This window comes from Callospermophilus lateralis, chromosome 6 (assembly GCF_048772815.1).
Source record: "Callospermophilus lateralis isolate mCalLat2 chromosome 6, mCalLat2.hap1, whole genome shotgun sequence".
In the NCBI taxonomy this organism is placed as follows: Eukaryota; Metazoa; Chordata; class Mammalia; order Rodentia; family Sciuridae; genus Callospermophilus; species Callospermophilus lateralis.
In genome coordinates this window covers 140,258,026-140,282,410 of record NC_135310.1, presented here as the reverse complement: position 1 = coordinate 140,282,410, position 24,385 = coordinate 140,258,026, and the positions used below count along the sequence as shown (strand labels likewise).

General features: G+C 41.8%; 1 protein-coding gene across 2 annotated transcripts; it reads left to right on the top strand.

Annotated features, from left to right (window-relative positions):
• Positions 1-726: 726 nt before the first annotated feature.
• Positions 727-13,118, top strand: LOC143400902 (serpin B6-like). 2 transcript variants are annotated; one of them, XM_076857869.1, is made up of 6 exons: positions 727-906; positions 2,852-3,004; positions 5,854-5,971; positions 7,311-7,453; positions 12,237-12,392; positions 12,720-13,118. In XM_076857869.1, the coding sequence occupies exons 1-6, from the start codon at positions 742-744 to the stop codon at positions 13,116-13,118; spliced, it is 1,134 nt and encodes a 377-aa protein (XP_076713984.1). In that variant the 5' UTR covers positions 727-741. The 2 variants fall into 2 exon arrangements, with proteins under 2 accessions (XP_076713984.1, XP_076713983.1); XM_076857868.1 differs by having other exon boundaries at positions 742-906; positions 7,311-7,459; positions 12,246-12,392.
• Positions 13,119-24,385: the final 11,267 nt, after the last annotated feature.

The following is a 24,385-nucleotide window of genomic DNA, read 5'->3' as shown; positions in this document are numbered from 1 at the left end:
GGACATGGGCAGGCACCACTGACCAGAGATGAGGAAGAGTTGTGAGCCCATGGGCCAAGTGCCCTTGCCTGTGACAGCAGAGGCCCTTAACATGGCCTTAGATTTGGGCTTTGTCACATGCATAGGTTCCCTAGAAGAATTGAGGATTAAATGTTGCCCCACACCTGAGTGAGCACCCTCATCTGTAGGGGGAGATGGGTGGGTATTTGATTCAGAGGAGAGAAGGGTCTCATGTGGCTTTACCTCCCAAATTTATTTTAAAGCTTCGGGTTACCCTAAAATGGGGAACTCTCCCATATTATAAAAACACTTGAATATCTTGTCTTTGTAATTTTGCGAGTGAATTTGTAATTTTAAATGATTTTCAAATTAAAGATACAATAAGCTCTTAGAACACACCAAAGAATACAGATGTGGAAGCCAAAGTCAATAACTCTTTCTTTTACACAATCCAGAAAGTGCATGTGTCCCACCCACACTTTGCCCATGCACACAAAGAAGTGTGCAGATTCAGTCTTCACAAAACAGGATCATAGTATTAAAGTTTACTCTTCTTCTTCTTTTAATATTAGAAAATAAAATAATCTTGAGACCCCAAAAAGACCCTCAGAGTTCTGTGTGTGTCTGTTTGCTTATTGCACCACAGCAGCAGTGGAGTTAACAGGAGGGAAAGTGCAGTTGGCCTATGAGCCTGTGTTCCTGTGATACTGATCTGAAGTCCATCCTTCCAGGCTCGCCATCATGGATCCTCTGTTGGAAGCAAACGGCACCTTTGCCTTAAACCTTCTGAAAACGCTGGGAGAAGACAGTTCAAGGAATGTGTTTTACTCACCCATCAGCATCTCCTCGGCCCTGGCCATGGTCCTCATGGGGGCAAAGGGAACCACCGCAGTCCAGATGGCTCAGGTACCTGGTGTCCTTTGGGAGTAATAGTAAATGCTGACAGTTGTCAATTGAGCTGATTCTCCACACTTCAAATCCCAAAGGGATTGCTGTGGATGGATATCAGAGGGTATCAGAGGGGTGTGGATGGAGAGTTGACAAGAAGCACATGCTACCCCTGCTGAGCACCCCTGTGAGCACATTGCAGTCCCTGAACTGTAGCAATTTCCAGATCCAGCCAGGTGTGTGTGCCAGGCTCCTCTGCCCTCAGGGTGGGGATATTCCTTGATTGGCTCCACCTGGGTTTCCTGGTCCCTCACATGTCAGGTCATGGCACCCCCTGTGCATTCTGGACTTAGCGCTTGACACCTCCCTTCCTTTTCCAGAAGAAATGGGTCATGTTTCATGTTTGTTTCTCTCTTAGCCTTTCTCCTGCCAAAACAGAGTTGGGGACCCAAGGGTACCCCTTCACTTTGAACTGTCTCACATTTTAGTTTCAATATTTCATAATTCCTTTAAAACCCATTGTAGGATTTCTGTGTTCAAGTTACAGCCTGCTGCACTGGACCAAGCCACACGCACAAGTCTGTTTGAGTCAAGACTGTGTCAGGTTGGAAGTAAGGGTGCTGTGGGGCAATGTCCTTGAGTTGCTAAGAAGCCCCTTTGTCTACAGGTCTATGATATGCTGCCTTTGTTGTCTCAAGGTTTTTACAAAGTGGATCTTGGCCTTGCTCCTGAGGCCATGGATTGGAGCTCTACCTTGAGGCCATTTCTTAGGTTGAGAATTATGTTGTCAACTGGAAAGGGGGGAGATAAGAAACACCTTTATGTTCTACCCATTAAGAACTGGGTTAGAAATAGTTCCTTTAAATTCTGCTTGAAAATGCAATAATTCTTTCTTTAGCTCATCTCTTTCTTCCCACACTCTAAGTTAAGCACTTATAAATACACAATTCCTGGACATCTTAGACAGCTGTGGGCATTCACTGGAAATGTGTCCTATCTTAAGCAGATGTGGGAGTTGGGAAAGTGGCCTATCTTACCTCTTGCTACAGGTGAACATCTGCACTTCTCTGGCCAGTGCCTACCTTATCACCTACCTTACCTCTTTTTGCAGACTATGGTAGTAATTTCATCCCTGTCCTTCCAGCCTCTGTCAATTGCCCATGTCCAAAACCAGCATCAAGTGGTTTATTTTTGTTATGACGGAACACTTCTGCATTGCTGCACATGTTATCTATTGCTGCAAAACAAACCATCCCCCAACTTAGTGGCTTGAAATAATAATGGTGGATTATTTTCTCAGATCCAGTGGCCTCAGAGGCAGTTCTTATGCTCCCCGTGATGACAGCTGGGGCCACTCAGGCTACTGTTGCAATAGACAGCTGGATTGCAGGGTCCAAGGAGGCTTTCTCTCACATGGGGAGTCTTGGTGATGAATATTGGCTGGGGCTTTGGGTCTCTTCCCAGCAACTCAGCCTGTGTGGTAGCAGATCCTCCAAGGGGATTCCTTGGACTTCCTTCCATCATGACAGCGGGTGCAACAGAGTGAACGTGACAGCTACAAGGCTTTTTAAGGCTCATGCCTGGACAGTATTGCTTGTGCTGAATTCTGTTGGTCAGAGCCTTCACAGACCTAAAGGCAGGGAGAGACCTTACCTTACATTTTTCTGGAGCATCCTGTGTTTGCAGGGATGGGAGGTCTAGTGATAACTCTGTCTCCAGAGAGGCTCCAGATACAAAGAGCCTGGGTTGTGGAGAGACATTTCTGCTCAGAACAATACTGACAGGCTACAGAGAGGGATCCTGGGAGGGACACTGGAGAGTGAGCTTTCAAGATACTTTTTGTCTCTAATTGGTTGGTGGTAAGAATCTGCACAGTTCTTAGGCCAAGTTTAGTATAGTTTGCTTGTTCCCTGTAGTCAGGGTCTACTGCAATGGTGTGTTTTTGTTGTGTTTCTGATTTCAGGTACTTTCTTTAAATAAAAGCAGCAGCAGTGGAGGTGGAGATGTCCACCAGGGCATCCAGTCCCTTCTCACTGAAGTGAACAAGACGGACGCACGGTACTTGCTTAGAATAGCCAACAGGCTCTTTGGAGAAAAGTCCTATGATTTCCTCTCAGTAAGTCATACTCGCTGCTTTTGATGAAGCAAGGTAGTGGGGAGGAGGGGTACTGGTGGTGCAGCTGAAAGAGCCTGGGCTGTGAATTCACTCAGGTTTCTGGTTACTCATGTATTTGTTCACACCCTTTCATTTAAAAAATCAGAAAACTTCTCAAGTCACAGGTGAGTAAATTTTTGTGCAGAATGCAATAAATCCAGCAAAGCAAGAGCCACATTAACCTCTGTCCCACAACCCATCATCCCTCCCAGAATAAGAGCTTTCATAGATTTGACATGTATCCTCCTGCACATGTAGAAATTTTGTTTTGTAGTAATTTTCTCTGCATTATGCCTTTATCCAAAACACATTGTTTTGAAATATCTTTCTCTTGTTCTTCCCATCTCAGTGTATGTGGATCTACTTCAGTGTTGTTATCATGATCATCATCATCACCATTATGTGGCACTGGGGATTGAACCCAGGACCTCAAATATAAATAAGCATGAGCTCTACCACTGAGTGCATCCCCAGCCCTACATCACTATTATGAACCATCATCTGATAATTCTAAGTTGGACACATTGGAACATAGAAGGATATTTGCTCATGGATGGGCTTTAGGTCAGACCCAGTCTGGGCTGTTACAGTGTTATTGACTGTGACTTTTGTGCATGTGTGTGTGTATGTGTGTGCTGCTCTCAGGTGGATTTGTGGAGGGAGGAAGGAAATAGAGCATTGAGATTTAATATATATTATATTATTCAATGTCTCTCCAAAGTGATGTATCTGTTCCTTTCAGGGTTATAAGCAGAATGTTGGTTTCCATCTGCCATGATCAACACTGCATGTTTGTAGCTTTTGAATCTTGATTACTTATGAGATTGAACTTAAGCTCTTTGAGCATGGACAATCGGAGTATCCATAATCCCAAAATCCACAATTGGAAAGTGCCAAAATGTAAAATATTTCTGCACATGTACATTTTGGAATATTCAGCCTGTATATGTTTTCTGTATGTTGTTTATTTACATATTCTGTGCTCCTTTTTTCTATTAGTCTGTATTCCCTTTTCTTATTGATTTATAAGAGGTTTTTGTATGTATGGGATTTCAATGTTTTCTATGATTTTTTTTCTCATTTTTTCAAACCTGTTTTTAAACTACATTAATTGTTTTAAAAGGAAGTGATATAAAATGAACATAAACAAGCATAGGTTCAAATATTGATAACAACTATATATCACAGTATGATTTTTTATAATCTGTTTTACTTATTTAATTAGTCTTAGCTGCTTTATAGGTATCATCATCCTCTTTAAGCCTTTTATATGAACAGAAATTCCAACACACTCACATGATTGGCTGATTTAATTTTCTTTCATTATTTGGGTGGATATTTTAAGAAAACTATTGGTATTTAAAAATTTATATTAGCATACAAAATGAGGATATTAGAAATATTTGTCATTCATTATTTTAAACTTCCAAAAATTGAATACCAACCATGATGTAAAATTACATATTCCTTGAGTTTGATTATTCATTGTTTGTATGATAGTAACTTGAATAGCAGGTTGTTATTTCCTAGGGTGTTTAAAAGTTGTAAAAATCACTCACAGGTGTGGCAAGTTATCAATATTTGAGTGGCCAGTTTGCTTTCAGACTATTTTCTTAGATTGAAAGATTTAAAAATTTTCAGAAACAGAACAGTGAAATTGGTAAAGCAAGAACTCTGTGAGAATGAAATGGAATGATACAGGAAGTTCTCCTTTTAAGTGCCCACAATATGTTGAGAATTCAGTAACATTGGATAAAGTAGTAATAATGAACGTAACTCAGCTGGGCCTCAAAGTAACTCTGGGAGCTTCATACAGCCAGTGCAGTCTCATTTACAGGGCAAACGAAGAGGCAGAGACACTAATTAACCTTTTTAAGGCCACTCAGCTAATAAATCAAAGAACTTGTGTTCCTAACACCTGTGTCTGTGCAATACTGAAGGAGAAATGTGAAATCTTGCCTTATAAATAAATACAAATCAAATATGGAGCCATAAACTGTTCCAAATGAAGATTAGGAAATAATTTCATAGTGCATTGCCATTGTAATGGGTTGTAAGCACACTTATATTCCACAAATTTTCTATTTTAACATGTGTTCATCAATGTCATTATCATTTCATAGGATATGTTAGTAAAACACTTTGAACTTCTTTTTCTTTTCTTTTTTTGTGATGCTGAGGATTGAACCAAGGGCTTTTCCCATGCTGGGCAAATGCTTTACCATTAAGCTGAATCATAGCCCTGCTCATTTTTTGAGAATTGCTTACTACCCCAAACTGAGATGTTCAGCAGCACTGGCAATCTCTAGACACATGTAATTAATCAAAATAAAATAAAAGAGAATATTCAGTTCTGCAGCTGCACTGACCTGATCTCAGGTGCTCTGTAGTCACCTGGGACACCATTATTGATGGTGCTCATTTTTCTGTTATCACAGGAAGTTGTGCTGGCAGGGTGGTGTTCTACTTTCTGTGTCCAGTGTCCCTTGATCCAGAGTGCAGAGGAGTGGTAGCTCTTGCTGGGTTAACTTTCTCTCCACAGTTATTGCAGCTCAGCTTCCTCCCAGTTACCTCTTGAGGCTCAGCAACTCCCATAAAGATCCAGCCATTCATGAAATTTATTTGATAGTCAGGACATTAAAGATGGCCCAAAACTGAGAAGGTGGATTTTAGGTTCATTCTATGTATTAATTTGTAAATTACCTCTTCTAAATCAGCACATTATTGAGTTTCTGCTTTGGTACATTAAAGAAGTACACTGTTGGTGTTAATTATTTTTGGAAGCATGCAATTATGTAGTTTTGATTTAGTCTTTTAAAGATTCCTGCCAGAAATTCTACCAAGCAGAGATGGAAGAGCTTGACTTTCTGAATGCTACCGAGGAGTCCAGAAAACACATAAACACCTGGGTAGCTAAAGAGACAGAAGGTAAAAACATGGTTTTTATTTGTTGTTTCTGGTGATGGTGGGGTTGTTGTTGCTTTGCTAGTTCCTTTGTTTGCAGTGTGGGGATCCAACCCAGGGCCTTGGGCATGCTGAGCAGATGCTCTACCGCTGAGCTACAGTCCCAGCCTGTTGTTCTGTTTTTAATAGTATTTACATCAGTCTTATTGTCAGTTCCTTCACAAAATTGTCATATATGAACAGGAATGATGTTTTTGTTCTCAAATAATTTCAGACTTTAAAAGTCTGCTTCTGAAACACTGTCTGTGGATGACATTTTCTCTAGCTCTTCCCTGCTCTTCTCAGTGTATCCATGATGTTTCCCCCTAGTCAGCACCCCTCTTCCAGAACAATCCACTCTGTAATGTCTTTGCTGTTGTTTGTTTTTTCTTTTCACCAGTCGAATAAAGAAAAATTCACCTGAGAGGTCCCAGCTGTGTCCTCTCTAGTGTGAGCTCATGCTCCCCAGTTTTCATGCATTGTTTCAAGTTGCTTGGTGGTATCCTCATGGACCTGTGGTTTTCAATGTAAACTGTGTGTTTTGTTTTTTCTTTCAATTTTGGTACCAGGGATTCAAATCAGAGGGACTCAAATACCAAGCCACATCCTTAAATAATGTAATGGGACACTTGTCCTAAATAAATATTTTATTTAGAGACAAGGTCTTGTGAAGATGCTTAGGGCCTCAGTTGCTAAGGCTGGCTTAGAATTTACAATCCTCCTGCCTCAGGCTACCAAGCCTCTGTGATTACAGGCATGTACCACCATGTCTGGCTAAACCGTGCTTTACATTTGTAAAGAGCATCTTTTTAAAATCTTAAATATTTTTAGCTGATAATAACAAAATCATGTATATTGTACAAAAATAATATTGTTCGATATGCTGGACTAGAAATAATAACAAAACTATACATGATGCTCCAATGCATATATAATGTGTGTACTGTTTAAATCAGGGTGAACATATCAGCACCTCAAACATTTAAGTTTAAATTTATAATCACTCCTTGTAACAATATTTTAAGTTCTTTAGTTTGTAGGCACCAATCATTCTATCTCTTGTGGTATGAATTCACTTACTAATATCTACTTTTTCCTTTTACATTTTATTCAAATGATGGTATTTTTCTTCCTAGAACATGTATTTCAATGCCAGGGATATTGCTTTGTTTTGATGACAAATATCTATTTATATTATTTGGGGCATATGTGATCCTTTATCTCTGTGCTTGACTATTTGAGGAGGTGGGCCCCTCTCCGTATCATCACTGATGCACCCATCAGCAAACTCTCAGCTAACTGGTTCTTTAATTCTTCCTTTCAGATAAAATTACAGAGTTGCTGTCTCCAGGTTCATTGAATGCAAACACTAATCTGGTTCTCGTGAATGCCATCTACTTCAAAGGAAACTGGGATAAAAAGTTTGACAAAAAGCTCACCAAGGAGAGACCATTTAAAGTCAGCAAGGTGAATGTTGCATAGTAACAAAGGAGATTCCCAGACACAGGGCCTGTGTTTGTGGTGGTTTCTAGATCATGAAGGCCACCACATGCAGCCTGTGCCTTTCATGGCATAGGACAGCCCTGCAGCAAGGAATCCCCATGCCTTGGGCCCTTTCTCTCATGAGCTTCCTCCTTTTGTATGTGACCAAGGGTTCTGTCCGGAGGACCCCCCTACTATCACCTGCCATACTTTCTCTGGTGTGTTAATCTACAAGGCAAATCTGATGGTGTAGCTCTCAGGCTAACTTTAGGTCTTTCTGGGCTTCTCAGAACTTTTCAGATAAAGGTCAAACTCCAAATTTGGTGCCTGAGGGTCCTCGTGGACCTGAATCCTCCCCATTCACACTCCTTTCTTAACTGCTCTGTCCCTCCTGGAAGCCCCACCTGGTATCTGCCCCTTTATCTAAGCTGTCACTATGCCCCCTGCTGGTCTGTACAAGACATAGCAGTGGTTGAAGGACTTTTCACTTTTGTTGAAAAGTGTTTGACCTGTATGTAGCTGGAAGTTATCGAGGAGTTATGATAGCCGGTGCTCAGGAAATACTGAACCAATAACTGATATTCAGTCTTCTTTTGTTTGTAAGGATAACACCAGTACATATTTTTGTTTAAAAACAAGCAAAAAGATACATACACAGAATTAGACCCTTGAGTTTAACCACCTTCAGTTTGGAAGGTGTTTGCTGATGGCCTGGTGTCTTTCTCTCACAGAATCCATTTTTTAAAAAGACTTTTTAATTATAGAGATTTTTTTTGACATGCTGCAAAGCACACAGGTGGACTAATGTGTTCTTGATCACTGACCAAACCTCATCCACTTGGATCTGAACCTTCAGTTTTTCAACACATACATTTTGTGTTGAGATTTATTCTGAAATGAACTGTCCTTTCCATAAATATGATTTTTTCTCCTTGAAATTCATCTTTAACAAGATGTATATTAGGGCTTCATTCAACTGTTAGCAACGGAAACCCCAGATCTCTGCAGTTTAGCTCACAGCTCATCTCACCACCCAGGAGGCCCAGAGGAGAGGAGAACCCAGGGCTGATGTGGCACTGGGGTGAGGCTCTTAGGAACCAGCCCTCCCTGCTCTGCCCCTTCAGCCTGTGGCCTCTTCCTCATGCTCACAGGAGGGCTCCGATACTGCCTCCACTGTCCAGGCAGGATGGAGCAGGAAGGACAGATGATGGAGAGCAAATTTGTATTCAGAGGGGTTCTGCCGTTGTATTCAGAGGGAAACCAGAACTGCTCTCACGTGGCTTCTGCTCGATACAGAGCATTGAAGCAGTTTACCTTGCTTTCTGCAGTAGAGGGAGAGGGTGGAGCTGCAGCAGGGGTTGACTGTACCAGCCCACAGAGTGTGTGGCAGGGGTGTCTCCAGGGGCATGGATTTTGAGTTGATAAGGATTTTCATTTGGATTCCTCATTTGTAAATGAAATAAAGCTTACATAATTATATATTTAGTGAGTCATTAAATTACCAAGATTGGATTCTTTTCTATTATAAGATTGGAGACCTTGGGTCCTGGAGGGGAATGCAGAGAAATTGAATAAGGTGGGGTCAGCACCCTGAGGCCTGTGGGCCAAAGTCGGCCCATATCAAGTTTATCAGATAAAGTTTTGTTGGTGCACACACATACCTACTTGTTTATATGTGTCATAACAGTAGAATCCAGTAGTTATGACAGAAATTCTCTGTAGCACAAACGCCAAAATATTTACTGTTCACCCATTTATGGAAAAAGTGTGCCAATTTCTGGCCAAGGCCATGTCTGAGGAGCCAAGTGTAGGAGACTGTTGTGGCTGAGGTCTAGTTCAGGCAAGCTCAACAAGGCAGAGACAGAAAGTGACAACAGATATGTCTTTGGTTTACTCCATTTGATCCGGAATGGTGTGCTGTGCCAGAGAACTAGGGAGCTCCCTCAGCTGTGCCTGTTGCATGGAATTAAAAAAAATTTCAGAGTATCTGCTGGTATCAAACTGTGGAGTACTCATGAATTAAGCAGCATTGTAGGGTAGGATGTGGTCGCTGTCCTCTTTTTCTCTTGGTCTGAGGATGGCCCTTTGCTATTTCTGCTCATCAGTTTTTTATTCCTTTATTCAGCTGATGTTAATTGAGTGCCTACTATGTGCCAGGTATTGACTAGCTGAACATGTCTGCCTCATGAAACTTACATTTTCTTGAGTGAAAGACCAGAATCTTAAATAAGACATTAGTAGTTATTAGGCAGTGGTAAGTGCTGCAGATACACAAAGGAAGCAAACAGGAAGCTGTGGTTGGGGGTACAGTTGCAGGTCAGGTCTATCAAGGAAGAATTCACTGAGAGGGTGATACTTGAGTAAAGACCAGTGGTGGAGGCGATCCCCCACTCACTGTCTTGACAGGGTCACAGTGAGAAAAAGTGTTGGCAAAGCCGCTCTCCCACTGTCTTGACAGGGTCACAGTGAGGATGAATGCTGGCAAAGCCACGCTGGTTGGTGGGTAACCGAAACCATGAGACCCTTTTTTATGTAATTGGGACTTTGCATTTTCATGCTTATGTTTCTCACAGGAGGCATGAGTATGTTAAATGCCAAACAAATTAAATTTCAGATGGCTAGAACAGAACAGGTGGTTCATGCCTTGGAGGCCGTTCTACCCACCCCTCAGCATATCAAGGACAAAGTAAAAGGCTATTCTTCTATCTTAGTACATTGTGGACAAACCTAATAATGGACAACAATCATCCTCTGAAAAACAAATTCTTTGAGAACTAGTGCACCTTGACTGAGAAACAAACTCTTTGAGAACTAGTGTACCTTGACTGAGAAACAAAGAAACTCTTCGAGAAAGCAGCTCAACCAGTTTTATGAGAATAAATTTAGAAATTAATTAAAATAGCTTTATAAGACACAGTTTTAAAATAATGTTAGAAATATTATTTTATTTAGATTCTTAAGTTTAGAAATTCTTAAGTCTTTAAGTTGTATAGGTTTCTGATATGTTTTAAGGATGATTCATAAACTTTAGGATATTTTAAATATAAGATTTAAAGGGACTTTTTTAGATGGGAATTTTGAATTAGAAATAAAGTACAAGTGTACTTTAGGTTAATGATTGGCTAGGAGACTTAGAGTCTGGTTACGTAGTTTGGCATTAGTTAATAAGGAAATAACATATCTTGGGAAAAATAGTAAATCTTGGGAAAATCTGAAGGATGTAAATTGGTGACATGTTTTATTAATGATTCTGTACTTTGATGATTGTATGGCTGGGGGTCATATCCTGGAAGAATGTAGATCGGTGTGCTCTCAATCATGGTTTAGGAAATGTCATGTCTTGGCAAAGTTTTAAATTATATAACCAATGACGTATTGTGAATCTATAATGATGAGAAAAATTGTAATAAAAAGGGGACCCAGAGAAAGCTGCTTTAGCTCTCTCTCTGGAGATTGCTCAAACGGAACAACTCCTGTCTCATCATTTCGCCGACGCCACTCCTCCTTCAGGACTCCCTGGACCCCGCTGGGGCTGGACCCCGGCAGACCAGGAAGAGGCAAAGGCTACAGTCTCTGGGTTGTAGGGATGAGTGGACAAAGGAGGGATAGAATGACCCTGATTTTCTATAGAGACCCCTGTGAGTGTAGGAACCAGCAGAGGGAGAGTAGTAGGAGGTGAGGAGAGACAAGGAATGGGAGATGAGCTGTTGTGATTATAGGATGTACTGAGCACTTCAGATCTTGCTCCTAGGAGAAGGGGTGTCATGGAAGGGTGTCCAGTAAGAGGGGTGTGATCTGACTTACATTTCACTGGGATCCCTCTGAGGTCATCTCTGTATTCCAGGGATAGGGTGATGTCAGTGGAAGAAAGAACAATAGATGAGGCTTTGGTTGTATTTCAAAGGTAGAGCCACCATAATTTGCTAAGGAGTGAGATGCAGAGTGTAAGAGAAAGACATGAGCAAGGACGCACCAGGGCTTTTGACAACTGGATGCATGGTGTCACTGCCAACTGTGATGGGAAGAGGTGTAGGTGGAGAAGGAAGGGGATATAAGAGCCACAGTCATGTGTGACACTAGGACTTTCTTTTGGTCTAAGTGTGGGTGTCAAGCAGCCAGTATAACACATGAACCTGGAATCCAGGGGAGAGGTCCTGGCTTGAACTGTAAATTTGTGAATTAAGTTCAAAGTCATGAGACTAGGTGAAGTCACCAAGAAACATGTTGGGTGTGAGTGTGGGCACCTTGGTGTTGGGAGGTTTGTTAGTCAGCATTCTCTCAGTGTGCCAAATAATGAGATAATCCACTTAAAAAGGGACAGATTCATCTGAGCTCAAAATTTAAGTTTCCCATCCATGATAAGGCAGACCCTTTGCCCTTAGGCATGGGGGTGGTGGATGGAAGAGTTGGGAGCAGTTGATCAAGCAAAACTGGTCACCTCAGTCAGGAAATGAAGGAGAGAGGAAGGGCTTGGGTCTCAGAGTCCCCTCCAAGGACTTGCCCCAAGGACCTAACTTCTACTAGGCCCTGCCTTTTAGAGGTTCCACCACCTCCCAATAGCTCCACACTGTAGATAAAACCTTTAACACACTGGCCTCTGGGGACACTTGGTGTCTAACCATAACAGGGGTTCAGGAGGAACCTCATGGCCTGTCCTAGAAGCTGGGTCAAGAGTGTTCCTGGGGCCCACAGGGGCTACCTCTGTGGAATTAGTCCAATGTGCCAGCTGGGTCAAGTTTCTACTCAACAGTTGTCCATTTCCTTCCAGAATGAGGAGAAGCCTGTGCAAATGATGTTTAAGAAGTCTACTTTTAAAATGACCTATATACGGGAAATATTCACCAAGATTCTGGTCCTTCCCTACGTCAGCAAGGAGCTGAATATGATCATCATGCTGCCCGATGAGCACATTGACTTGAAAATGGTAAGGAGCACTAAGCCATAACGAGGCCGTAATGGCAAGGGAAGGGCATTGGGTTTCTGATGTAGCTGCTTTCCCCCGTTCCCAGTTAGCTTTTTACTTTATTTTATTTTTTTGTGTCTGTGCTGGGGATGGAACCCAGGGCCTTGCAGATGCTAGGTAAGGTCTCCTGCTGAGATGTCCCTGAGCTCTGTCTAGTTACCTTGGTTACCACTAGCACCACCTCTGGCCAAGGTGAGCTCCCACTCACAACATGGAGCATCTCCATTATCGCACGTGGCCCTGTGGGACAGCACAAGCTTGGTCTTGACATGTTCAACTCCCTTCTAGGTGGAGAAGAAACTTACTTATGAGAAGTACATAGAGTGGACCAGCCCAGACCTGATGCACGAAGAGGAGGTGGAGGTTTTCCTCCCTCGGTTTAAGCTACAGGAAAATTATGATCTGGAGGAAGTCCTTCACAGCCTGGGCATGATCGATGCCTTCGATGAGGCCAGGGCAGACTTTTCTGGAATGTCATCCAGGAGAGACCTGTATCTGTCCAAGGTTGTGCACAAGTCATTTGTGGAGGTCAATGAGGAGGGTACTGAAGCTGCAGCCGCCACAGCCTGTAGATTCATGGCGCTGTGCAGTCCTCCATGCTTCTGTGCAGACCACCCCTTCCTCTTCTTCATCCAGCACAGCAGGACCAGAGGAATTCTGTTCTGCGGCCGAGTTTCTTCTCCATGAGGAAAAGTCATCCCTGGGTGCAGTCCTCTGCTTTCACCCTCTGACCCACTTTTCTTCTGATACGCTGTAATAGTAGGAGCAAATGTGACTCCATTTTGTTTTATGACTTCATCCTGTGAAACAACCATGCCAAGTAGAAGAGTCATGACTGGGGCAAGATGTTCTTTTCCTTTTGCTATAGAAACCTTTAAGAACACGGAACTACCTATGGGGCATTGTTTCTGTAACTAGGGTACCGGGGCTCTGTTTCTGTAACTGGGGTGACTGGGCTAACTGTGATGGGTTAGGCTTCCCTCCGCTTGACTGCACTGTCCTGCTTCTGTAACCTGGCTTGCTTGCATTGGCTAGACCCCCTGAACATCCCTTTTGCAGTTCTCAGGCTTATAAGGAGTGCCCTTGCAATTGTTCAGGGCTGATCAGGGGAACAGCTTTATGTTCTGGTGTGCTTCAATAAAGGCTTGATTCGATTATACATGAGTGGTCTGGAAGTCAGTTTATGAAACCCTGGGACAAAGCCTGAACTATAACATTTGGGGGCTTTCCCTGGATCCATTTCTTTCCTACCCTCACGCCAAATTTGCCTCCAACGATGGGCTTTTGGACCTTGGCCCCAGAGTAGGGAGTAGAGGGGAGCTCCTGAGAGACGTTCCTCAGCCTCACTCCAAGGACGACTCCAATCCATCCTAGGATGCTCTGAAAAGCCTCCTGCCGGCTGTCAGTTCAGGTGAGTGGACTCTTCTGGGGGGGGGGGGGCAGGGGAAACGTCAGATTGGACGCAGTCGCTTACACCTTCCCCGGGACAGGACAAGATGTTGTCACTGTCTCCCTGGAGGTCTCCCTGGGAGGCCTCACCTGTCTGGGGGCAGGATGAGACGTCATCTCTGTCCCACTGGAGGCCTCCCTGTGGGGCCTCATCTGTCTGGTGGCAAGATGAGACGTGGTCTCTGCCCCATTAGAGGTTCTCTGGGTGACCTCAGCGATTGTTGCTTGTGCTGTGTCTGTTCTGCTGTTTGTCATTTCTCCAGTGTTTTCTGCTGTTGGTCACTTGTCCAGTGTCTGTTTGCCAGTCATTGGTTCTGTTTGAGGGGTCTCTGCCCCATTAGAGGTCTCCCTGTGTGATCTCAGCGATTGTTGCTTGTCCTGTGTTTGTTGTGTTTGTTGCTTGTCCTTGCTTGTTCTGCTGTTTGTCGTTTCTCCAGCATCTTCTTGCTGTTTGTCATTTGTCCTGTGTCTGTTCACCAGCTGTTTGTCCTGTTCTTCTATCCAAGTGTTGTGCGTGGGGCCCTTTTCTTGTTCTCGTAACTGCTCTTCTTTCATCAGGACTCCTTCACTCCACCAACATCAGAGACAAGGAAGCGCTACCTGGACTCCTATGACTTGTTTTCTTAACAATTTTCAGGACTTTGTCTGTTGGTTTGTTTTTGTTTGTTCCCTTTGTGTTCTGTGTTAATTTCTACTTCAGTTTGTTTCTAATGGAAAAAAAATGGTTAAAACGGTTTTAACTGTGCTCACTAATGCTTGCATTAAAATGTAAAGTGCTGCCAACAGGACTAAAAAAATTGTCAAAAGTAAAAGCTAAAGGTAAAAAGAAAAAGGCATTCTAGAGATTATCTTCATTTAGGAACTGGGCCAGGTGGCCAACTGGGTAAATCATGTCAGTTCCTATAGAGGACAAATTAAAACTAAAGCATTTTATAAAATTATTATTCCTAAATTGTATAACAAAAAGCATTATTTTGTCTAGAAATTTGGCTTTTGTCTCTCAGTATTTGCAAGCATGAATAACTCCCAACTATTAAAAAATGGCCTAAAGATTTTTCAATGTCAGGCTAAATGTTGGTGGCCGCTATTCAAAAAACCAGAAAAACCCGTTTAGAATGGGACCCCAACCTGGGGGACTCTCCCAAGGAGACCAATGAAGCTGCATCTTTGGGAAGTTCCTCCAGGGAGAAATAAACCCCCTTCGTTTGTCTATGTTTTCTCAAATCTTTTCAGCTTTCATTAACAGGACCACCTCAAGAAAAAAAAGAGGTCAGAAACTTTTAAAATTCTATATTTGTTAAACTCATAATTTTGATCCAATATGCCTAGGTTAATATGTTTTTCTGATTACACTCTGCTTTATTCTGAGGCCAGTTTACAGAGGCTAACTCTCAATCTAATAGGTTTTTAAAAAATAAGGTACAAGACTTTTGATTGTCTGTTTGCTTTGTGTGGGTGCACCGGTGTACTATCTGTCTACATGTATGGCCATGTCTACATATATTTGGTACAAAAAATTGACATATGAGCTCATAAATTAAAATTAAAAAAAAATGGATCCAAATACTTTTGGTTAATATAAGTTAAAAGGTTCAATTCAAATTGAAAAAATAAATAAAAGTACAAATATCTTTAAAGTTACTAATACACAGCTTTGTTTCTAGATGGTTAAACAGCTGTTAAATGTTAATGTCTATAAAGTGTCTGATATCCTTGTTTCTAAGATTTTTATTCAACAACAACAACAAAAAAGATTACTAATACTATTCAATGCACTTGTCTGATACCTAGTTTTTTTTTTTTTAAAAAAGATACGTAAATTTCATCTAAACATATATAAAATTAATTATGGATGTGTTTGTTAGAGACATCTATTTGGTTTACAAAGTTAAAATGCTGACTGTTAAATACTTAAACAATGTTGGTGTTTTCATAAATTGGTAAACTAAAAAAGAAATTTAAAATTATTTTGTGTTATTATAAAAACAAGGTTACTCTAAATTACAAAGTTCTAACAGGTATAATTCTACATACAAGGAGTCAAGAGGTTTCAACTGTATTTCAATTAAAGTACTGTAAGTAACAAATATTTCATCTTATTAAAATAGATCAATTTATCTAAATTCAAAAATTTATAAGGGTTATTTTAAGATACAAAAAAAGGATCAATGAGTTAAAAAATATTAAAAAGTTCTAAATATAAAAACATATTTAATAAAAATTTTTTCCAGGTTAAAAGTCTTTATGTGGTAAAGTGTAATTATAATACATTTAAGTAAACAACAAAAGGGTCTAATTAAGTAATATAAAGGTCTATAAATAAAAGACAAATATTAAAAGGTTTATATGTAACTAAGTTGGCTATATATGCAACACAATAGTTAAAACTATTCAAGGTTGTTCCCTAAGGACTAAAATATTTAATGTTAAATTGACAAAAACTTCTAAAAATTTTAATTACATTATGTCTGTTAAGTTTTATCCCCTAGAACAAGTAATCTTGGATAAATTAAGGTTTTTACATCTGTGGCTAAACAGCAACTGTTATTTTAAAGTATTCTCCTACATTACAAAGTCTAGATTTTCCTTTAAAAGCTAACCTTGGTTAATATAAAAACATCAATAAAAGTGTGGTACATTACTCTTCTTTACAGATTAAATGTGTTCATATCTTTCAGGTAAACAAGTCTTTAATGTAAAAGGTTTAAAGGAACATTTTATCAAGCTGGTATTTTCCAAACTAAAATTGTCTATAATGGTAATTTAAACTTATAAAGATAATAGATTTTATTGGGGATTTATTTATATCAATTGATGTTTTGTAACCAAATCTTATGTTACCTTTTACACTAAAATATAAAAATTTAAAGATATTTTTAAAAGTAATGAGAGCCTTGGGCTGGGGATGTGGCTCAAGCGATAGCACGCTCACCTGGCATGGGTGTGGCCCACATACAAAGATGTTGTATCCGCCAATAACTAAAAAATAAATATTAAAAAAATTCTCTCTCTCTCTCTCTCTCTCTCTCTCTCTCTCTCTCTCCTTCCCCTCTCTCACTCTCTCTTTAAAAAAAAAAGTAATGAGAGCCTAACCTATTTAAAGATTAATATTATAAAATGTTTTGCCACTTAACACATGGAAAAAAATGTTAAGGGCTCTCAGCTTTTCCTTAATTAATGTTTCAGATGTATGTCATATTGGGCTAGCTAACATTCATACAGAGTCAGGAAACAACATATGTAAACTTTATAAAATGAGATCTAAAAAGAGAGACAAAGATCAGTTTTAGAACTAGAACACTTTGCCTAAGATTTGTAAAGAGCCCCACCTTACCTGAGATAAGGGTCTGCCTCCCACTTTACAGTATGTCAAAATAACTTTGAAGTAGGCCAGATTTCAGTTAATTAAAAGTTATATTCAAAGATTAATTTTATTGAAAAGATTACTGTGATCTCAAATAGGAAATATAATGTGTAACTCGGCCAAAGTTCAAAATTATATTACAAGCTAAATATGTTTTTACTATTGTTAATTTCACTTTGTATTTTCATTATAACTAAAAACAAGTGACTGCTACATTCAGAGCAACCAAGAGACCTTTACTGTGACAGTGTCTGATTAATGAGAGAGGGGGAGAGAGAGAGAGAGAGAGAGAGAGAGAGAGAGAGAGAGAGAGAGAGGAAGGAAAGTGCAAAAGAGAGAGAAAGAGAGAGAGAGAGAGAGAGAGAGAGAGAGAGAGAGAGGGAGAGAAATGAGAAAAAAAGGAGAGAGCAAGAGAGGAGGAGAGAGCAAGAGAGGAGGACCTGGCAAGAGAGAGTTTTTACAGCCAAAATCTAATGGGGTCTCTAGGTCTGCAAGCTGCCTTGTTGGTGAAAAGTGATGGATCATACAGTAGATGCTAAGGTGTCATCTTCTGCCTTCAGGCAGATCTTCAGCATTATGTAAATTAATAAATGAAATAAGGATATTGTGTTATGTAAAAATTAACTGTAAAGTTATAAAGATTAAAGTTAAAGCCCAACATTCTTACTTTCAAACTGGTAAAACTGACTTGCTGGATGTTTAAGGCCAAATTTAAACATTAAAGTTAAAATAAAGAGGCCCCCCCCCCCCAAACAATATTTGGCTCTTGCCCTCTAAGTCAGCCTAAACTCAGGACGGGGGAAAAGCTTTGCAACTCTGGGCCACATAACCTCCCGATAATGGAGATTAATGAGACCCCTGGAGAACAGAAAGCCAATGAGTGTACATGCTGCAAAAGAGGAGGGTCATTTAAAAAGGAGACATGCCTGATACTTCCAAGGGAAGCCATCTGGTCAGTAAGACCTTGACCCATCCTAATGCAGACGACACTAACAGAGCTAAAATGCTGCTCACAGGTTCCCCAAGAATGTCCTCCAAGGAAACTCAGCTGACTCTTACCAATAGATAGAAACAAGGTCAGTTTGACCAGCTTGGTCTTAAACACCTAGCAAAAACAGTTAAAAACAAAAATACAGCCATTCTTGGACATTTAAAAAGAAACAACAGTTACTTTAATGTAACTTAAAATGTACACTAGTATCAACATCTCCCAAAATGAGTAAGACTGGAGACAACAGAAGAGAAATTCTTAAACAAAAATGCCTAATAACTATCAATAAAAAAACTACCAGAAGTTTTTAGTCAGTTTAAGGCCTACAGATCTTCCTAACTTCCTAAACAGGTAGATATAATCAGTATTTATTAATATAATTATCTAGCCCTAAGTAACAAAAGGATCTTTACTGAACACAGAGGTCATGCCAAAAAGATATTTTTACAAAAACCAGATGACATTAACTAATTTAACTAAATGTTGTGTCTACATTCCTGATAATTCTGACAATGTTAAAGATTTATGTTCCCTAAAAAGTGCCTTATTAGGCTTTGTTAGGCCTTTTTATGAGGACATTATCTCAGGTCTTCTGCCTCCTGGTAAACAATTATTAATTTCTGTCATTTTCATGATATTCACGGACAAGTTCCAGATGCTACAACTGCTATTTGTATTAATCTTATTTCAGCACTCATATCTTTTTGTTTCTCTCATAGAAGTGCCCACCCCAGGTGACTTTACATCCTGTTCTTCCTGAGCCAGATTTTTACCATGGACTCCTTGACCCACGCAGTTTCTAAAAAGGGACTCCAAACTGCTTGCCCACTGCACATTGCCCCCCTTTCAGCTGGAAGTAGCAAGAACGTTCATCGCCCTTTTCCCTTAAGGCAGTTGGAGGTCCCTAATATTAGAGGAAAAATTACGGTCAATATAGATGTTCACCAATATGTCTAGCTCAGAAAGATGTACCTGGGAAACTGCTCCCAAGATCACCCTGGGTGATCTCCCAGAAAGAGACACTTGCTTCCACAACCCAACTTATAAGTGGGACAACTCCCCATTCACCAAAAATTGTGCTTCCCGGGTCCCACTTGGAAATCCTTGCCTATGTCTCCAAATTGTCAAAACTCTGAACTATGTAACCTACTATTTTGATGGAGTAAAAGGAAAAGAACACCTGGACTTATTAAAAGGCAGGGCCCACTGATTTACCAACATAGACTGGCTGCCCCCATTTTAGTTTCCCTCCTGACTGGTTTGGGAAGTCCTTCAGCCATCAAATAGATATAAATTAGAAAAACTAGAAAGGTCAATCTCCAAAGTAAAGATTTCACTAGACTCTCTGACAGAAATAGTCTTACAAAACAGATGAGGTCTAGATGGTCTCTTTATGAAAAAAGGAGGCTCCAGGAGAAGCTTGTTTCTCTGCAAACCATTCTGGGATAATAAAGAACAGTTTGGTGCTTGTGAGAAACAGGTTAAAAGAAAGAGATGAAGCACTAGAAACTTCAGGCAATTGGTTCCAAAACCTATTCTCATGGTCCCCTTGGTTGGCTACCATCATTTCAGCCATAGTTAGGCCCCTAGTCCTTCTCCTGATTGGTATTACTGTAGGACCCTGCCTCTTATGAAAGAATGTAGGTGAGGTCAGACTTATGGTCTTGCGAGCCCAGTATAGTCCCTTAGACACAGAAGGATGGAAAAAAACTGAGGCCTAATGATGTGCAACATTGACATCAAACCTACTAAAACCAGTGGGGAATGTGATAGTAGGAGCAAATGTGACTCCATTTTGTTTTGTGACTTCATCCTGTAAAACAACCATGCCAAGTAGAAGAGTCATGACTGGGGCAAGATGTTCTTTTCCTTTTGCTATAGAAACCTTTAAGAACTGGAAATACCTAATGGGGCAATGTTTCTGTAACTAGGGTAACGAGACTCTGTTTCTGTAACTGGGGTGACTGGGCTGTGATTGGTTAGGCTTCCCTCTGCTTGACTGCACTGTCCTGCTTCTGTAACCTGGCTTGCTTGTATTGGCTAGACCCCCTGAACATCCCTTTTGCAGTTTTCAAGCTTATAAGGAGTGCCCTTGTAATTGTTCAGGGCTGATCAGGGGAACAGCTTTATGTTCTGGTTAGTCGCCACTGGTGTGCTTCAATAAAGGCTTGATTCAATTATACGTGAGTGGTCTGGAAGTTAGTTTATGAAACCCTGGGACAAAGCCTGAACTATAACAACTCCACGATGTGCTTGTGACCCAAGTGACCTTATCAGTGCAATGTAACAATTCAGAAATAAAGGGCCCATTTTGGAGTCCCATGTTCATTACTGTTTGCATGTGAGATGTTTTTCCAGGATCTGAAATTGCCCTTCTCTGTGGGTCTGTGGTCACGTTGGCTGCTGGGTTCATTCAACCTTGTCGGGAATCAGCTGTCACCTACCCCATTGCAGCTGGGAAGGACCCTGTGGCTTCACTGTGGGCAGATAACTGCCGTCACCATTGGCCCTTCTCCAGGCATAAGAAGATAAGTGGTGCCTCTCTCTTCTCCACTGTGGCACGAAAATCTCATCCCATTTTTAGTGAGAGTCTAGAGTAGAATGCAGAGCTGTGAGGAGGTGTGAGGGGTGAGGGCACATCTCAGGAACTTTTTGTGGGAAGCTCAAAAATTCTAAAATTTCTGTGAGCTTTCTGGAAGACTCCATGGAGGTGTGAGGGTGAGTAACTTGGGCCAGTGAGAAATCAGTCCCTTTTCCACATGCATCTCTACTTTCCTGTGTTGTGATGGGTAATGGATATATTCACACACACACACTGCCCCCTGCCTTGTAAAGTTAAATTGCTCCCAGGGGTCAGAAGTATACCTAACCATTCACAGTAAGGTGGTTTACAACAACTGTGTGGTTACATACAAGGTGGATTTCTTCATGGCACATATTATTTAAAAAAAGTGGCTAAGTTTTCTGCAGCCAGTTGTGTTACTGGCTCGCAATGCAGTTGTAGCATTCAGCATTACAGGGAGAAACTGATGGGACAGGTTCTGTTTTTCAAGGCCTGGTGGGGAGGACCTCCACTGTCGCCCTCTGACTTCACTGCTGCTAGTCTCAAGCTCATTCTGCACCTGATCCTCTTTCCCTGTGATGCCCAAGCTGTGGTGACAGAATGGAATTGGTGAGCATCAGGGAACATGGAAATTAGGACTGAGGTGAGGAAAAGAAGTTGGGTGGGAAGCAAGGGCTTGCTGGTTTGGTACTCATCGTTGTCTTAGTTTGTTTTCTGTTGCTATAATGAAATGCCTGAGACTGGAAACTTGAATTTTTTTAACAGCGTGATTTTTAACTCACATTTCTGGAGGCCCAGAGCAAGGTGCTGGCTTCTGCTTGGCTCTGGTGAGGGACTCATGGTGACTGAGATCATAGCATTGAGAGCAATGCATAAGTGCTAAGTAGAAGGTGGAGGTGCCACATTCCGTGTAACAGCCCATTCTCACAGGAACTAACCCAGTTTCCTGAGACCTGCGTTAATCTTTTTCAAGGGTGGTGCCCTCATGAACCTGTTGCCTCCCAAGAGGCCCCACCTCTTAAAGCTTCCCTCCATCTCAACATCTCCACACTGAGGACCACGCCTCCATTACAGGAACCTTTGTGGGGATAAATCACATCAAACAATATCATCCTTCTCCCTCCTCTGTATGACACTCTGGGTATTTTCTGAAGAAATAAGGGCACTTGGAACAAGGATTCCAGAGGAGAGTGTGATCAGTTTATATGATGATTTGAGAATTTTGGGAGACAAAACATGAGACAATGACAAACTCCTGGGTACAATAAACTGTCACCCTTTGTAGCATAGCATATTTTTCTCTACTCTTGTGTGCTTTTGACACAGATCTATCAGCAAGACTCTCATGAAAACAGAAGCTGAATATTTGCACAAGATGGAATTATTACTAGGGAATAACTGAAACAAACCCTCTAGCTTTGCCTGTCCCTAGTCAACTTAAAAATCACTAATTTTGGAGGTCACACAGCTGGGTGGATCATTATTGGTTTCCTAGTAGCTTTACTATAGATGACACCTCTATGTGGGTTATAATGATAAAGGTGGCCTAGGTTACTTTTCAGGGACCTGAGGGCCACTTTTGTTGAAAACACTGACCACATTGGGCCTGCAGTAGATGTCTGATAGGTGACTGGGATGGAATGAAAAGGCTGGTTATCTCTGTCTTCATACTAATCTCTGCCCCCTTTGCTGTCTTAGCACTTGGGTCAATTCCACTCAGCTCTGCTTGTAGACACACTGATTGGTGGGGGGAGCTGCTATGTGTTGTCTTCTACTCTGCCACCCTGGTGCTTTTCCACCAGCTGCAGTAGCACAAGCATCCAAGGTCCTTCTATGCTATTTTTGGACCCAGATCAAGCTACAAGGCCAGGACATTTGCACAGGATGATAGTGGCAGCTTCAAGAGTAGCTCAGCGAATCCTGGGACAACTCTACTATTACTACCTGGTGTATGAGTCTCATACAAAAAATAGTTTTGGGAACCACGCCCTGAGCCAGTGGTAAATTACCAGACCCTAGCCCACCCCAGAATATCAATTAAAACCTTCCATCTCCCTTTGTTAGGGAAGCTGTCTGGTTCCTCCATCATGCTGTTTCCTTTCAGTGGAAGTCCTACTTATTCCACAATTAAAGCCCTGCCTGCAAGTGCTCCCAAACCTTGGCTCAGTTTTGTTCCTACCATTTCTGAATCAAAAGTTCCCATATCCTGTTATACAGAGGGCAGGCTCTTCAGAAAAGAACATCAGAGGAGGTGTGAGGGAGGTAGGGTGCTGAAGGGTGAATCTGGTGGAGCAAGAGGTTAAGGCAAGCAGTCTGAATGCCAGAACAGCATTTGTAACTGCTTGTGTGCTTAGCCTCATTCCCACCATCTACGTGGCAGACTTTTGGTATGAATGTTGAGATCCAGTTCAAGAAAATCAAGTGATTTGAATAAAAGCATTTGGGAAGACTTTATTACTGATGAGGCAGATGAAAGGACTTCTAATGATGCACATTTTGCAAGGTACCTGTCCCTTACTCTGTTCTCATCAAAGCATGAAAGCTCATCCACAAAATACTGAATGTGAACCCCAAGAAGTGGCCTATGGTCAAGCAAATCTTACAGCACCCATGGCCGAGGCATGGTGAACCATATGTACCCATCACTGTAGCGAGGCACTCCCCAAACACAAACATCCAGATCCCACCACAATCATGACCATCCTGTGTGACATGGGCTTTGATACATACAAAACCTGGGTGTCTCTGGCCAAGAGAAAATTTGAAGCAGCCATGGCCACCTACCTGATCCTCCAGCCCCAGAAAGGCCAGGGGGGAGGGTGCACGTTCCAGGGGAAGCCTGTGCCTCCCAGGGTCATGCCTCATCCATGCCCTGAGGATCTCTCTGATGGCCCTGACTTCCTGGAGAGGAGCACCAGCGAGCCTGCTCTGAGCACCTGCCCCTTACCCGCTGACACTCAGGTGCCTGAGGAGGCCCAAAAGCCAGGCCAGAAGATCATCAGATGTGCCAGCCTACCTGCCATTCTTCTCTGCTTCCTGCCTGCCATTCCTCTTTGCTTCCTGCCTGCAGCGCCCAACTCCCAGGGGAGCCTCGAAGTCTGACTCTGGGTCCCTAATGTCCAATCCCTGGACGATGTTCCTTAGGTGGGCCAGGACAGGCAGCAGCCACTCCTCTCAAGGTACTCCCACAGGCCCTGGCCACAGCCACAGAAATGCCTGGAAGCGGGTGAGGAGGAGGACCACTACCTGTGCCTGAAGCCTCTGCTGCTGCAGACCATGTCAGAAATCAAGTGGCTTTAAAGACAGAAGAAATGTGCCACATCCATAAACAGTGAGGCTCCAAGGAGTGCAGAGCTGAGCCAGGAGATGCCAGCTCAGGGCCTGAGTCTCCTTTGCCTCCACCTGTGGAAGACGTCAGACTGTTCTGCCTGAGACAGTTTGCCCTGCCCTCGGTCCTTTTCCCCATTCTTCTGAGATGTTTCTGAATAAATTTGTTTCAGACAAATTGTATCATACAATTCTTGTTCCAAAGGTTAAAATACTGCCTGATTTAAAGAAAGGTGTGGCCTCAGGATGAGGGCAGGGGC

What these genes read in the sequence shown, in the direction of transcription:
- LOC143400902 (XM_076857869.1), top strand. Translation starts at nt 742, where the DNA reads ATGGATCCTCTGTTGGAAGCAAACGGCACCTTTGCCTTAAACCTTCTG. An exon ending in AGTCCTATGATTTCCTCTCA is followed by an intron (nt 3,005 to 5,853) that starts GTAAGTCATACT and finishes GTTTTGATTTAG; the next exon opens with TCTTTTAAAGATTCCTGCCA. An exon ending in AGCACATTGACTTGAAAATG is followed by an intron (nt 12,393 to 12,719) that starts GTAAGGAGCACT and finishes ACTCCCTTCTAG; the next exon opens with GTGGAGAAGAAACTTACTTA.